The sequence below is a fragment of the Dioscorea cayenensis genome, chromosome 4, assembly GCF_009730915.1.
Source record: "Dioscorea cayenensis subsp. rotundata cultivar TDr96_F1 chromosome 4, TDr96_F1_v2_PseudoChromosome.rev07_lg8_w22 25.fasta, whole genome shotgun sequence".
Classification (NCBI taxonomy): Eukaryota; Viridiplantae; Streptophyta; class Magnoliopsida; order Dioscoreales; family Dioscoreaceae; genus Dioscorea; species Dioscorea cayenensis.
Genome location: NC_052474.1, coordinates 3598997 through 3615284, shown reverse-complemented (window position 1 = coordinate 3615284; position 16288 = coordinate 3598997). Strand labels below are relative to the sequence as shown.

Sequence of the window (16288 nt, the reverse complement as noted above, 5' to 3'; positions counted from 1 at the left end):
GTTTAAATGATACCAAACTAACCTCTGATTAGGAGTTTGCTAGTTATTAACAAACACATATGTGTCATGATTTGTAGGACCATTTTGTTGGGTGATGATCCACAGCCAAGTTTATATGATATTTCTTGCATGGGGTGGGTTTCCAATTGTATCAATCATGGTTTTATTTTGCTGTTTTGAGTAGTAAACTAAAACTGTTAAACGAAAAATAATTTTGCCATGCAACTCTGGAGGAAGGAAGAATGACATCCTCTAACAAAAGATCCGTATATAATAAATGAACAGTTTTGTTATGATATCTATACTATACAAATATTCTATTGTTATATATATTACTATAATAATATAACTGATATAAGGATTTGACTATGGATATGCTCAATCATCATTCTTATAATATTACTAATTTTTTATTAATTGATCAAACCCATTTAATATGATTAAATTAATATATAATATTTACGCAAATTTCTAGCCAGCCAATATTTTCATTGTTTTCACCTTTATATAAAAATATTAAAAATCTAAAAAGTGCTTGACTAATTACCTCATTATAAATAAAAATATAATAAAATCACTATACGATAAATACTACTTGGATAGTGAATGGGTTGATTCAGGGTGGAATCCCTGAGTTGGCAGTATTGTTATAATACTATGCATATAGTGGAGACACTGTATAACAATATTGTAGAGGTATTGTACATTCACTGTTCATGGGTCCCCTGTGGAAGGATGTCGTTTCCTTCCCCTCCAGAGGTGTAAGGCAGGAGAAATTTATTAACTTAGTTTGATTCAGACGTGTACATGATAGGAATCTAATTGTCTAATGTGACATCTGACCGAGTTAATAAATTTCTAGAGGGTCATTAAGCTCATCATGAATCGATGACACCTCTCATGCTTATGCGTCACTTGACACCCTATTGTGAGACGGGGCTTGCCGCTTTTTGTATCACCACACATCTTATTCCGTCTCCACTAGACCAATTTATACCCATGGGTTAACACAAGCAGCATATATATATATATATATACATATAAGTCACATAGACCCATTAATTATCTTAATATTCATATTGAACTAGCTTTATATTTTAATCTATTAATTTTTTTTTTAATTTTGAAAAATCCTTTTGAGAGAAAGAAAGCTTCTCACTGGCACCCAGAGACAAACACAATAGCCATTATGCTTCTATGTTTGGAAACACAAACCAATGGAATTACCAAATCAATACCCATTTCAATTTAATGCTCTTAATTAACTCATTCATTCATTTTCTCTACCAATCTTTTTTCCTCCCCCAAATCACATCTCCCCTTTTTTTTTCTTCTTCTTCTTCTTCTTAAAAAACTTTTCATCTACCTTCACAGAGCAAGAGAAACAATGGAAAAGATTAATCTTTTTTTCTGGTCCTTTTGTTTTCTCCAATGGTTTGCAGGTGATTTTCCTCTGTTTTTATTTATTTATATTTATTTTATATATTTTAAAATGGTGATTTGACTGTGGCTGTGGTTTTTGAAGGTGCATATGATCCACTAGACCCAAAAGGGAACATAACAATCAAGTGGGATTTCTTTGATATTCATGATGGAGATGGATATGTCGTATGTTACATCAATCTCTAGTTTATTACCGGAATAATTTTTTCCGATTAAGTTTAAATTATTTTTATTTCAAAATAATGTAATCCATTCTGTGTTTGATTCATTTGGTTTGGAAAATATTTACTATGAATTTGTTTATTATATGTGTGTGCGTGTGATTTGTTTTTTTTACCCTTGTTACTCTATTGCCCAATCTTAGTGTTTTGTTATTTAGAATTGGATTTAAATTTTTTTTAATATAAGAGAAAAATATTCTTACCATTGTTCTTTAACTAAATATTTGCACTCATTTATTCACTTTTTTTTTAATCTCGAAGTAATTTGATATTAGAGAGAAAAAAAAAATTCTTTCTGATTTTCTCTTTTTTAACAAATGGGTGGCATAATTTATTTTGATTTTTTTATAAAATGAAAGTGGATAAATAATTTTGTGAAGAGTACTCAAACGACAATAAAAAGAGAATACAAAAGGTACTTTTGTTTTAACTATTTATTTGTATGAAAGAATGTATTTTCCATTTCCCCAATGTATCTTACTTCTATCTTTGTCATTTTAATATGCATCCACATCTATTGAACTCTGTTCCTTCTCTTTTACATTCTCAAGTTTATTTTTATCTTTTAAGTAAAACATGTTGAATTTAATTTATAAATTCAATAAAGTCGTTAGTTTTAAGTTTTAACCGTTTAAACTGATGTAACAACTATGTTTTGTATATGACGAATGAATCCATATCAGATAAATCATTTGACCAAATTAAATAAATATATGTTCACTTACTAGTTCAGCCACTACTTAGTAACAATAATTATATACATAGCCATGCATGACACTACATCTGTCCATCACTGTCACATCTTTCACTGGTACCAATAATGAATCACTGACCTTAAATTTAAAATCCCACAAATGAAAAAGCTCTGAACTTCCACCACTTTGTTTGCACACAGGTGACAGTGACCATGTACAACAACCAGCTTTACAGACACATTGAAAGTCCAGGTTGGGCATTGGGGTGGACATGGCCAAGTGAAGATGAAATCATTCTGCACATGAGTGGAGCTGAAGCCACAAAACAAGGTGACTGCAAAAGGTTCAAGAGTAATCCTCTGCCACACAGTTGTGAGAGGAGCCCTGTAATTGTTGACTTACATCCTGGAGTTCCTTATAATCTCCAAACAGCCAATTGTTGCAAGGGAGGAGTCATTTCATCCTTGACTCAAGACCCATCTAAGGCCATTTCTTCTTTTCAAATGGCTGTTCAAAGCTCTGTAAATTTCACTGCAACTTCTGGTGCTTTTGGAAGTCCTTCAAACTTCAGCATTGGTGTTCCTGGGTACACATGCAGTAATAATATGGCTCTTGTTGAACCTACCAAGTTTTCTACTGGGAATAGCCAAAGGATACAACAGGCTTTGAGTTAAGTCCTGTAATACTTTGTTTTAAGTTATGTTTGTGTTTTATGGATATAAAGAGTATTATTACTGTTTGATGCAGTGACATGGCAGGTGGTGTGTTCCTATTCTCAGTTCAGAGAATCAAATGCTCCCAGTTGCTGTGTTTCTCTGTCAAGCTTTTATAGTGATGCAATTGTAAATTGCCCTCGTTGCAGTTGCAGATGCCCACATACAGGACTTGCTGGAAACTGTTACATGCAAGCTTCTTCTTCAACCTTATTCTTGTTGCAGTTGCAGAAGTCCATATAATATCATATGAAAATAGTTTTCTTACCATTTCTATAATATTTATTTGTTTATGTATCTGTTTGCTGATGTGGTGGCAGAGATGATGAGCCAGATAACAAATTGCAGACGCCGAATGGAGAAGGAGATGACAAAATAGCGGTGAAATGCACAGAGCATATGTGCCCAATCCAAGTACATTGGCATGTGAAAGTGAACTATAAGGATTATTGGAGGGTTAAAGTGACCATCACTAATTTGAACTTTTTCAAGAACTATAGTGATTGGAACCTGGTTTTGGAGCACCCGAATCTCCAGAACATAACACAGATCTTCAGCTTCAGTTACCAACCTCTGATTGTTTATCCCGGCACCAGTTGAGTTCTCTTATCAGCTTTCTTGATGTTAGTAACTAGTGATATGAATCTATTATAACATGGCTTGATATTATTTTGATTATTTCAGATAGTTCATGCTCATAAACAAATATAGAAATGCACACATTCTTCAAGCCTTCATCTTGCTTTGTTTTGACACGTGAAGTTTATGAATATGTTAAACAGTATCCGGATCGAGGAGAAGAAGAGAAAATAAGAAGAAAATAGGACGGATAAATACAATGTGACAATAATAGCATTCTGATGTGAATTGGATTGATTGATTGTGCAGATGACACAGGATTGTTTTGGGGGATACCATTCTATAATACAATGCTACTGGAACATGGTGAAAGCGGGAATGTGCAGACCGAGATGATACTGCATAAGGATCACAGAGACTTCACCTTCAAAGGAGGATGGGCGTTTCCCCGGAGAGTTTTGTTCAATGGCCATGAGTGTGTCATGCCCTCGCCAGAGACTTATCCTTCTCTACCCAAGGCTGCTGTTGCTGCTGCTGCTGCTGCTGCTGTTCCTGTTGCTTCATCAATTGCACATTTCCTCATCACTGTGCTCCTTTTCTTGTAAATGCTTTTCCATATGTTATATTAAGATTATGCTCTTCATATCACTGACATGAAATAGCAAACCATCACTAGCCAATATGATTGCTTGCTTCTGAATCAAAACTGATTTTTTGCAGTGATGTTATAGAAACAGACCTAGATAGTAAAAAAAGTATGGTTATTATGCAGATATCTATATCTACATATGTATAGAGATATTCATTGTTGTGGCCCTTGAAGTGCCTGGACAATTTCCTTGGCTCTTGATTCAACACCTTTGAGATATTCGGTTAGAATCCTCTGCTGGTATGAACCTCCTTCCTGAAGCCAAGAATACAAGGTGATTTAAACAATGGATCAACCACTCACTTATTTTAGAATTCATTCACAATAAAAGGTACATCTTACGGTGCGAATTAAGATCCTCTCATTTCGTTTATTAATAACAGCATAAAACTCTTCAGGAGAAACTTCTCCATTTCCGATTGTAAGTCCGGTGAGTATCAGCTTATTCCATTCCTCTTCAGGGGCTGTAGTTTTCAATACTCATCAGACAATGCAGAATTATAAGGGGTTGCCATAAGAGCAAAAGCATTTTTTTTTTTCTTTTTTGTTTTTGAGGCAATAGTTGAAGCATTAAAGTATGTATGATGTATCAGGCCAAGAGCAATGTTAAATTGATCATAAATAATCCCCCCTTGCTAGATTACCTTCAAGAATAGATTCAAGGAACTTTTCTGCCTTTAAAACTTCTCCTCCTGCAAAATTTATGTGGAGAAAAACACACATTACAAAAAAATGATCATCTTTCAAGTTACATCATCAACCACTGAACCATTGGATAATCTAATGATTAAAATGAAAAAAAAGAAGAAGAAATCGATCAGTTGAAATGCTGCTTGTATCAAATACTAATGAGGTTTCCATTTGCACCAGATAAATTGAGAGTATGAAGTATAGTTTGCATAGCCCACCAAAACTATGCATACAAGAAAAAGAGGCAAGAGTTGTGGGATCAGTTCTAATGAAATTTTACCTTTGTAGGCATAGCTGCGTTTACAAAGAACTTTAGAGGCATATATCTGCAAGACCTTCTGCAGCATGGCCACAAGTCCTGGCTTATCGCCATCTTCTTTTGCCTACAAATGTTGTGAGCTTGTGATTAACAAGTACTCCCTTCATTTTGAAATACAAGTAGTTTTGAATTTTTTTCTTCCAAAATAATTGTTCTCGTCTTCAATTTTCAAAGGCATATAAATAAAGCCAGTCATATTCATAGTCCCAAGACTCCCAACAAAAAGATATATTTTCAACAAACGGGTAGTTTAGTAATTTGATTAATTTTTATTCTAAATTTTAAAAAAATTAATGCCACCCTTAATTTTTGTGGAAGATATTTAAACGACATGTATTTCAAAATCGAGGAAATAATATACTGATGAGAAAGACATAGCTCATTAACCAAACCAACAAGGACATGCGTCCGTCCTGCACAATTTACCACATAGTTACTCTTCCTTGATTTGGAGAGTTGGCAAGATATTGAACTTTAAGAGAGACCAAGATTTGGAGAGTTGGCAAGATATACTTAAATCTAGATTATCTAACCATATCAAGTTGCGGACTTACAGACTTAAAGCATAAAGAGGCAGTTCAAGAATCTTTATTGTACTTGGAAATTTATTATTGAGAAACATCCATACTTGCCGCAATTGGGCATTGACCTCTGAAAGAAACCCTTCATCCAGTTGTCCTTCTTGTTCTCTTCTTGTTAATTCCTGGAGAGCCACTTGAGTTTTAGAATGAAAATCATAAGAGATGAATGAATCTTTTGGGAATAATAAAATGCAAAAGTTCAGTGCAGAGGCAGTATAGAGACAACCCTATTTCTGTGGAAGATAAGAAGTGTGACACAGATACAACTCATACAACACTTCTATCTGCAGCATTTTGCACAGAAGCGAAAGAAGAGACATAAAGACATGAACTTTCTTTGCCTAACAAAAATCCAAGAATACGCTAAGGTTTCAAATAAGAGCACAGATGGAGTAGGTTATCTAAAATTTTTGTGATATTCATTTCAGAAACAAAAAGGTTTATACATCATTACAATGTATAGAGAAAACAAAAAGATAGCAGTTCATTTGTGATTACACAACAGAACCAGGAGTGTAAAGTACGAACCACAAACAAAGGAATATGGCTCACCATGCATGGATGGTTCCAATGGCTCAACCAATAATCATGGGTGACTCTAATTGCTGTAGATACTCATTTTCTTCTTAACCATATCAAAATGAAATATCATAAAAAGAGAAGAAGAAATATCAGGAGATGGGGACATCCCCGAAGCACTTCAACATTATCTTTCACTATTTTTTAGAGTTACAATAACTTACTTTTTCCATCAATATGAGGCCTTCAGGATCTTTAGGTGGCCATGAAGTTTCTTCAACGTCATCAACCACAGGTTTCAGGATTGCCTTGAGAATATCAGTAGCAGATTCAATTTTTTCCTGAAAGATAAAAGATACGTATGGTGCATGCTTAATTCAATCATTTGTCTAAAGTGAAACAATAGATGTACATGTAACAATAAAGCATTCATAAACATATAAGTAAAGATGCATCTGGCTTTGTCTCACCAATGGGGAAACCTATCCCTGTAACACTTCCAAGTTGCAACTTTGCTAATAACTATGGATGTAGAGTGTATCAATAAACCTTTTTTTTTTCTCTCCCTACGTTATGATATTCAAAGAGAGAAAATTCTGTTTGAAATATGATAAAAGATATGAAACACCTACAGTAAGTCTTTATGCTAGAAAAAGGGGCAGACAACTTGAAATGGCCATAAAAGATTTCACAGTTCCCGGATGGCAATACAAGTATACAACAGACAATACAGAGTAGAGACCTATGCAACAAATAAATTGCTCAAGTAGCGTTACTGCTTATTATGTTTAAATAATCACAAAAATCTTAAAAAATTAGAAAAGTAGGTTTCTGAAGAATGACTGAAGTATAACTTAAAAAATAGCTCAAGTTTCCTCCTTAAAAGAAGATTCTATTTTGCACCTCTTATATTTCAGAACTGTAAAGCATTTACAGCTCAACTACTTCATGCACATGAGTGATGGCAAAAAATTATAAAACCTACTGATTGAAAAGATACAAAACCTTACATGGGCCTTATGAACTACACAATCAACTATGCTCATCACTGATGCGGCTAATTCCTCGTAGTCTTTCTGTCACGTACAAAAATCAGATTTCCATCACAACAAAAGTAATAGCTATTGTAAGGAAAATTGACTCTGAAGTAAAAAATTGTAACTAAGAAGAAAACCATGCTTTATCATCATCAGATTTGCATGAGTCTGATCTAGCAGCAAGTCGGATCCAGAAGTCCTCATTGAATGCAAAGATATTTTCAACCACAAGCTTTTCTAGCTGTTTGGAGAAAAAGGGATCCATCATTAATCTAATTGATAAACTTTAAAGACAGCTTTCTTTAAGTAGTTATGAGGCATGACTCCTCAATTAGCTGAATTTCAAATGAAAAGAAAAGGCACAAGTGCACACTGATATTTGAAACCATTAATTAAAATTTCTGCAAATTGCTGGCATAGCGCGAAATTTTAGATGTTTTTGTCCTAAATGGATACGCTCTGATAAAAAAGCTACAATTTCAACAAGTCATCCCATGCGAAGTGTTGGAAAAGCCTGAATTAGGACCATGATTTGAGGGCTCAAAATAATGAATGACTAGTCCAGTTTTGCAGCAGAGATGTTACAGAAAGAATGGAAACTTTGAAAAAAAGGAAAGATATATTCTTGGCTATGGTCACTGTAATACTCAACAACAGAGCTAGGCAGGCAGGCAAACACCAAACAAAGAATATTATTCCACTTACTTCTCTAGAATTTGACTCCCTTAACATGTCAATCAGTCTATCAACTTCCACAGTTTTCTTAAACGATTTCTCAGCATCTTGATTCACCGCAAATACTAAATTTCTCCTGTTCATAGATCCAAACATAGAATTCAACATATTTAGCTCTTCACAAGATGCTTAGAAGATAAAGAAAGCGAGAAATATCAATAAAGAGAATGCTTTCCATCAAACAAACATCAGCCAAATCAGGACGAACCTCCTTCTGGACCGAAAGGGGCAAACTAAATGAGGAAGCCTTGAAGCAGCATCAATCCCTACATTCACGATAAATACCCTACTCGAATGGGGGAGAATCTGAAACACAAATCAAAAGCATCACAAAACGAGAAACAAAGATCATCAAGCAGTGAGCTTGGAGAACGATGCAGGGAGGAGACGCAATGGGGTTGACGGCGCCGAAAGAGAGAGACAGGAGTCATTGCCTGATGATGGAGGGGAGGAAGACGGAGGGATCGGGCGGCAATCGTCGAAGCAGCGGCCATTGCCGCCATTGGTGAAGGATTGGGTGAGCTCGGTGGAGCGGGAACGGGAGCTCAAGAGAAGCCCCAAGAAATGCGATAGTGTGTTGACGTGGCGGCCCATCAGTGGGCATTTAGTGAGCGAGCGTGTGCCACGTCAGACGTGCGTATTTTCACGTGGCAGAAAACTATTGATCCTTGTAGGCCTGACCCACCACAATATCTATTGTTTTGGTTATTTTATTTTTTTTTAATTATATTTATTTTAAATTTATTTATTTAGGAGAAGTTTGGTTGTCATTAAATGAATTTACATGTAAGTGAAATTACAGTATAAGTGAAATTGGTTTGCTGTAATTTAAAATGTTGTATTTGTTTTTTCTTTGTTTAGTTTGATATAAGTTGTGAGGTATAATTACCACGTAAGTGAAGTGGTAAGATTACCCCCTATCACATATTGTTAATACTTATTATTTAATATTATATATAAATTTTTTTAATTATATACTATGATTCAATTTTATTTTTAAAAACTATTTAATAATAAAAATAGTGAATTAATTAATTAATTAATTAATTAAAATGAATTAATTAATTAATTAATTAATGAATTCAATTTAAATTAAATAAATAAATTATCTATAATGTTTTAAAATATATAATTTTAAAAAAAATATTTTTACTATAAATCCAAATAAACAATAATATTTTTATACCACAAAACATTATACATATTTTCATTCAACAAATAAACCAAAATCACACTCACCATGTATATACAATTAATTGATAACTTAATAATAAAGTATTTATCAGCTAAGAATTTATAGACAAGTGATTTTAGTCTCACTACGAAAAATATTAATGTAGTACATTTAAAAAATTTTGAGTTCAAGCTTTCTTAAATTTAATGGCAATAACAAATTCTCAATATCACAGAGTGAGGGTGCATTAACTGAATGTTCAATTCCCATGAGCTAGATATTCAATGGTTTATGGGTCCATTCTCTAAACGTTAAAAATAAATAAATAAAATAAAATAAAATATTTATTAAAACCGCCCACCCACTGACGGGCGGTCAGCAACCAATTTTCCATGTTATTATTAATTTCTTCGCAAATACATATACAATCTACTGTTATTGTTAAGGAACTGTACTGTTCACCAAATAATTTGTATTTGGTTTGTTCAAATGCTCAAGTTTGAGTATATAATTGGCTTGTAAATTAAAAGAACTCGAGCTCAAATAAATAACAACTCAAAATTCAGAAGTGACTGATGGATTTAACTCTTTTAATTTGTTTAAAAAATAACATCAGAACAAGGAATCAACCTCTCAAAGAAAGGTCTGTCTGATTTTATTAGTACTTGATTAATGCCCGAAATCATGAAAAATATGATAATAAGGAAGAAATATCAAAGATGATAAATCAAGACTTAAGCCATTATTGAAATAGTTTGCAGCTTTTGCATTTGTAGATATATTGAGTCCCAAATATCCATGTGTAATCACTGGCATAAACAAACTTTCCCACTTTAAAGAATTATCTCTTCAATCCCAACATCAGAAGCAGTAATCCAAAATAATCAAATCTGTAGAGCAATCTCATAAATTTCAGCTTGCCTTCATCCCATGGTGGATATCTGAATGTAAATTCAGTCCAAAAATTTCTTCTAAGAACTGGTTTTGCATGGCTGAACAATTCAAAAGAGAATTTGCCATGGTAGTGTCCGAAACCACTGGCACCGACTCCGCCAAATGGTATTGTATCACAAAGATACTGCAAGACAACATGAACCATGATCACATTAATTTTCTACTGGCTCTTATTGCGTAATACAATACAAATACATAAAGTAATATCCTGATATATACCTGTACAATTGCGTCGTTGAAAATAATGGATCCTGAAGATGTCTCCGCGACAAGGCGATTTTTGAAATTCTCATTGTGTGTGAAAGCATATATTGCAAGAGGTTTAGGCTTACCCCGCAGAAATCCTATGCAATCCTCGATGTTTTTCAGCTATAAGAGAGTGAGAAATATCAGATAAAAGGTTATTGCAGATTGATTGGAAAGTCGGCAATGGCTAGATGTTCACTTACAGTAATAATTGGGAGTAATGGACCGAATATCTCTTCTGTCATGATCTCAGAATCGAGTGGTGGATCGACTAAGATAGTTGGCTCGATAAACCTTTAACATTTGAGAATGGAAAGCTTTAGTTTTGCGCCGAACTTTAGTTTAAGAAGGGTGAAAATAAACACTGAAGGTGATGGAAATTACAATGTATCTGAGTCAATTGAACCACCATACACAATTGATCCTGCAACCTCAGGATCTTTCAGAAGACTGCTTAGCCTTTGAAAGTGCTGCTTGGTAACAATCTTCGTCATGTATTCGCGTTTTGGATAAAATCTTTTGATTGTAGCCTTGAGTAAGTCAATCTTTTCAAGCCGAAAAAGAACAAAGTGAACAAAGTTATATTGAAAATTCGGAGAAAACATCCAACATAATGACATTGGAATGGAAAAAAATTTGACAAATTAGTAATGATACCACGACTGATAAGAATTTCTCTTCCACAAAGAGATAGTCAATTCCGATACAAGCTTGCCCATAACAAGATCCCCATTTTCCCCCAACCACTCGATTAATGGCTGTCTAATGTTCAGAAAAACACAAAAAAACAGCAATCACAATTGTAATTTGTAAAGAATGTTTGCAAAAGCTTACTTTCTTGTTATTCCTCAATGAAGCATGCATGTAAAAGCAGAAATTAATAAAAACTAGAAACAGAATTTCTCACCTGCCTATCTGTAGACCTTGATAGAGAATCAATAATGGCTGGACATTTCCCTCCAAGTTCAAGAGCAACTGGTGTCAAATGCTTTGCAGCAGCAGACATAACAATGCGTCCAACTCTACTGCTACCTGCTTAGTTTTTTAGTATCACATTATACATGCCAATTCAAGACATCTGTTTTCATACAATCATATACACAAATTTTACCAGTAAAGAAGATTTTATCCCATTTATACTGCAGGAGTTGTTCTCCAACTTTTTGGCAACCCTGGACAACCTTCACTGATTTTTTGTCAAGATATAAAGGAATGTTTTTTGCTAAAAATTCAGATGATGCAGGAGCAATTTCTGAAGGTTTCAGAACAACAACATTTCCAGCAGATAAAGCTCCAATCAATGGTTCCAAAGAAAGTCCTGCAGTAATAGATAAAAAAGCTCAATGTCATCTAATTAATGCCGTGGACCACAGACTTGAGTTTGAGCTTTATGTATCATTTACTATTCAACCAAAAAAAAAGTAACCATTTAATAATGACACCGACAGCAAATTCATTCACTGCCTGCTTCAGCATCTGAAAATCTATGTATAATTGGGAGAGATTAGTGGAGAAAGACAAAAACTGTGTTTTCATTTCATTGAAGATATGCACCATCTTGCTCAGTGAGTTGTTGTGCATGTCAAGCAATCTCCAGCAAATAAACAAGTCATTCAAATGTGAATTTATGAACACTAAAAACAACCAATTGCTCTGTTTCTTCCATTTAAGTATTGAATAGTTGAGAAAGATAAATTCCAAAGACAAACCTATGGGGAAGTTCCATGAGGAGAACAAAAGCAAAACCCCCAGAGGCTCCGGCACAATCTCCGCCGACGAAGGGAACGCAGCCAACGGAGTATATGCCTAAAACAACAACAATAACAACAACAACAACAACAAACATAAAAAAAAATACCAATCATCTGCTACCTTCTTTCCAGTCATCCATGTCTTCAAATTATCCAGTGCATAATCCACAGACTTTATCAAAGCACCTATCTGAACACCAACACACAAAACAAGAAGAACAACATCAAAAGAAAAGTCTTAAAACATGAATTCTCTGTTGTTATGAGACAAAAATCAATCACCTCATCCCTGAAGACCTCAACATGATGCTTGCCAAGGTCTTTATGAAGTGCCATGAAGATGTCCTCCTCCTTCTCTTCCAATAACTTCAACAGTGATTTCAGCTGAGCTTTCCTCCATTCAAAACTTCTCGTCTTCCCTGACTCAAAAGTGTTCCTCAACTCCTTAACAAGCAAGTCCAACTCCACTGACTCCATGAACTCCACCTCTCTCTCTCTCCTTAAACCTCTTCTTCCTTTGTGTGTATTAGAGTTGCTGAGAAGTTGGCCATATATAACAAGAGTTGTAGTGATTGGTTGAGGAGCAAACAAAGAAGCATTAAATTATCACAACGAGGTGTAGGTGTCATAACTCAAAGCGTTGCAAGGCTAAATCACCCAAACGGTTACGCTGACAAAAGTATGGATTTGACAAGAAGCATCCAAGAAACTATTTTAAGACAACATGAGCAAAGAATTTAAATTAAAAAAAATTGATTTTTTTTTAATGAAATTTACTTTTGTTTTAAAGGATGCAGTGATTAATGATGAATGCAGCGGTGGGTTAATTAATGGCAAAAGCTCTGTAAGAACCTTGGGGGCACACTTTGTATTTATTTATTTATTTATTATTTTTAATAAAATAAATAAACTGAAAACACATTAAAAAAAAACCAAAATAGCACAATAAGTTCCAAAATACAAAACAAGGAGAATGAAAAGATTGTTGGAAGAATGACAATAGAACACAGAATATATAATATGAGTTCACTGGAGGTGGATACAACATGAAATACTTGGAAATAAAAAGGCCCCAGATGTAAAGTAAGTTAGCTGGTGACAATATCATGATTATCATTACGGTTATACTCATGCCACAAAAAATGTATGGGAACATAATACTCTTTTTTTACCGCAATAAATGGCTCCTCTATTTTTTGCTTTTTAGTATCAAGAACCGTAGGCACCTCAATATAAATATGTGACTAATTAATGAATATAATGAGAGAGTTCTAAAATTAAAATTACATTTATTTCTATTAAGTCAAATTTGTCAAATAATTGGTGTTGCAAGTAGGGATTAAGATGCTCTATGCAAAAGACCAAGACCTTTGTACTAGCAATTTTATAGGCCTGTCACTGAATTTGAGATCCGGTCTAATCCTAAAATCAGCGCAAAATGATATTAAATGGATACTACGATAGGACAATTGATGCAAAGGTGATATGCGGTTGTTGGTAACTTGTTACAATCTCTACCATAAAGGTTATTCAAATTATGAATTTTGTTATACTAAACTAACCACTTAGCCACATTAAATTTCCAATGATAAGAGCTCTTTAGGATGATTAGAGTCATCCTGCATCATTGCCCCCATCATTTAGAAACTTATAAAAAAAATTGAATTAAGAGTCTACCAGTTGGTGTCAATTTCCAAGTTCTGTTGTCAGACTTCATAGGGAATTCAATTATGAAGTACTACACTCTTCAAGTCAGGTATACCTTACTACACAACCTTTGAACCAATTGTTGTGCCAGAAAGGATCGAGTGTCTTTGCATAATTGTTTTCAGGAAAGCATTGTTGTACTGGTAAAACTTTTTTTAAAAAAATCAAACTTAAATGTTTAAAGGGATTTAATACAAATTAGATTCTGGGAGACTTATATTTTTGTTAAATGAAAATCATAATTATATGATAACCTTTCCCCATGAGACTGTAAGTTACACTTCATCATCAGAAATTGCTTTTTTTTTTTTAAAAAAAAAATCAGTCTCTTTTATTTATGAAATGATATCTTGAAACAAATTTGCATTGATAACTAAAGGACAGAAAAATGAGTGGTAAAATGATAACAAAATCTCACAATTGGAAATTACTAAAGAAATAAAATAACTTGACATAGAAAAATGGTTATCAAACCAAACGTGAAGACCCACCAAACAGATATTAATTGATGAAAGCAATGCTCCAACCAAAAATTAATTGTTCTGATGCTGACTCATTAATAAATCTTGTGATATAACTAACTTTACTCTACTAATTAGTTCTACAGTTTCTTTTATTTTTCCTTAGAAAAATAAAATTAATTCTCTTAGTTTTAATGAAGAAGAAAATATATAAAAAAGATATATATATATATTGGGATGAAAATAATTTATCTCTGCTCTATTACTTTGGTTCATATCCAAGTGTTTGTTTCTCAGAGCACATGAAATTCTCATCTAGTTTTGTCAATAATATATACATGATTTTGATAATAAAGTGAAATACCACGTCATTACAAGGATTATGAATGAAAGTGAACTAATAATGACTTTTTTGGGCATCTTGTATGCATCCGCATATTTTTAGGACATGGAAAAGGATAGAAATTTATTAGCTTTTACTCCTTGGACTATTTTTACTTGTCCATTTTAACTATAAATTAAATTTTTTTTTTGTTAAAGTTAGTTGTTAATGTAAAATTTATAAAAAAAACTATATTAATTTTTCAAAATTACCTATATTAAAGTATGATTTAATAGAATGTGCAGTTGAATGTAATTTATTAGAGTTGTAGAAGTATATTAAATATAAGGGATAAATTTGAAAAAAATAATATTTAATGCTTTATAGATTCTTTTAATTGACAAGCAAAAAAATAAAAAAAAAGTTTTAAAATGAGACAAGTAAAAAAGACCGGAAAGAGTATTAAATTAGTATTTTTAAAGGATTTATTTATTTATTTATTTATTTAGATTAAGGCATCACAGCTTAAATTTCCTCTTGAATATTATATTTTAATATATTGAATTATATTAAATTTTGATTTAATTAATACTCATTAAAATAAATAATTTAAAATTTATTTTTTATTCATATATATTTTTTTTAATTAAAATTTGTTACTAAGTATGTTTCTTTAAACTATCAATTTTTTGGTCTATTTGTACTGATTCAGCGTAGGGTATTCATACTACATGAAGTCACAGGTGTGTTAAAGTATGAATTACACTCCTACAAATGCCCCTAATATGTTTGTTTAAATTTCGTCAAATATATATATATAATATTCTTAAATATTAATTGTTAAATAGAGACCATAAATGAAGAATATTAGTTACCATCTTAATAATAAAAGGATGATAACTCTCTCTCACAACAAGTGGCGTGAGCGATTTATTCACTTTGTTTTAATAAAAAAAAAAATTTAAAAGAAGAAGAATACGGGAATAGTCAAGTTGTTGCATTGTAATTTATCCACTTTAAAAAATATATATATTTACATATATATATATATATATATGGTGTCGTTAGCGTCTCATTGTATCAAACATGTGAAGTTGGCCCCATGTTGATTGAACCACCATAAATATATATTATGCCACTTTCATGACTCATTCTACCCCCAGTACTTCTCCTCAAAGTATTCATTATATTTTGTCATCAATAAAAACAATATGCAATTTGTATATCTCTATTGCATTGCAATAAAGCTTGCCCAATTCTACTGTACTCCTCTGTTTTCTTCTTTTTAATAAATTAGTGGTTTATCCACTTTATTAAAAAAAAAAAATAAATAAAGCTTGCCCAAAATTTTAGTTTCAATTCATAAAACCTCTCCAACAACTTGAATATTCAAATAATCATGGCATGCATGCATCATTTTCTAGTTGTTAGTTGGTAATTACTGCAAGTGCTTAAATATGTATATATATATATATATATACTTAATTGTGCA

The 16288-nt window shown here is 32.8% G+C and overlaps 3 protein-coding genes across 4 annotated transcripts; 1 reads left to right on the top strand and 2 right to left on the bottom strand.

Moving 5' to 3' along the window:
* Positions 1–1334: 1334 nt before the first annotated feature.
* LOC120259217 (COBRA-like protein 7) lies at positions 1335–4288 on the top strand. 2 transcript variants are annotated; one of them, XM_039266786.1, is made up of 6 exons: positions 1335–1442; positions 1526–1608; positions 2560–3028; positions 3107–3263; positions 3393–3667; positions 3855–4102. In XM_039266786.1, the coding sequence occupies exons 1-6, from the start codon at positions 1388–1390 to the stop codon at positions 3914–3916; spliced, it is 1101 nt and encodes a 366-aa protein (XP_039122720.1). In that variant the 5' UTR covers positions 1335–1387; the 3' UTR covers positions 3917–4102. The 2 variants fall into 2 exon arrangements, with proteins under 2 accessions (XP_039122720.1, XP_039122717.1); XM_039266783.1 differs by having other exon boundaries at positions 1350–1442; positions 3961–4288.
* LOC120259218 lies at positions 4159–8744 on the bottom strand. The gene is made up of 12 exons (XM_039266787.1): positions 8616–8744; positions 8390–8487; positions 8152–8257; positions 7589–7687; positions 7420–7485; positions 6634–6750; positions 5938–6012; positions 5271–5373; positions 4945–4992; positions 4643–4764; positions 4391–4555; positions 4159–4299 (listed from the first exon to the last, which is right to left on the bottom strand). Exons 1-11 carry the CDS (start codon positions 8682–8684, stop codon positions 4454–4456), a joined length of 1005 nt encoding a protein of 334 aa, XP_039122721.1. The 5' UTR covers positions 8685–8744; the 3' UTR covers positions 4159–4299; positions 4391–4453.
* Positions 8745–9928: 1184 nt separating this feature from the next.
* On the bottom strand, positions 9929–12906 carry LOC120259277 (aldehyde dehydrogenase family 3 member F1-like; the record flags this gene model as incomplete). Its single annotated transcript, XM_039266858.1, has 10 exons — positions 9929–10433; positions 10529–10678; positions 10759–10849; positions 10940–11100; positions 11213–11317; positions 11463–11587; positions 11667–11873; positions 12265–12361; positions 12428–12496; positions 12589–12906. Coding segments are annotated over 10 exons (1560 nt in total), but the record flags the coding sequence as incomplete, so codon positions are not given.
* Positions 12907–16288: the final 3382 nt, after the last annotated feature.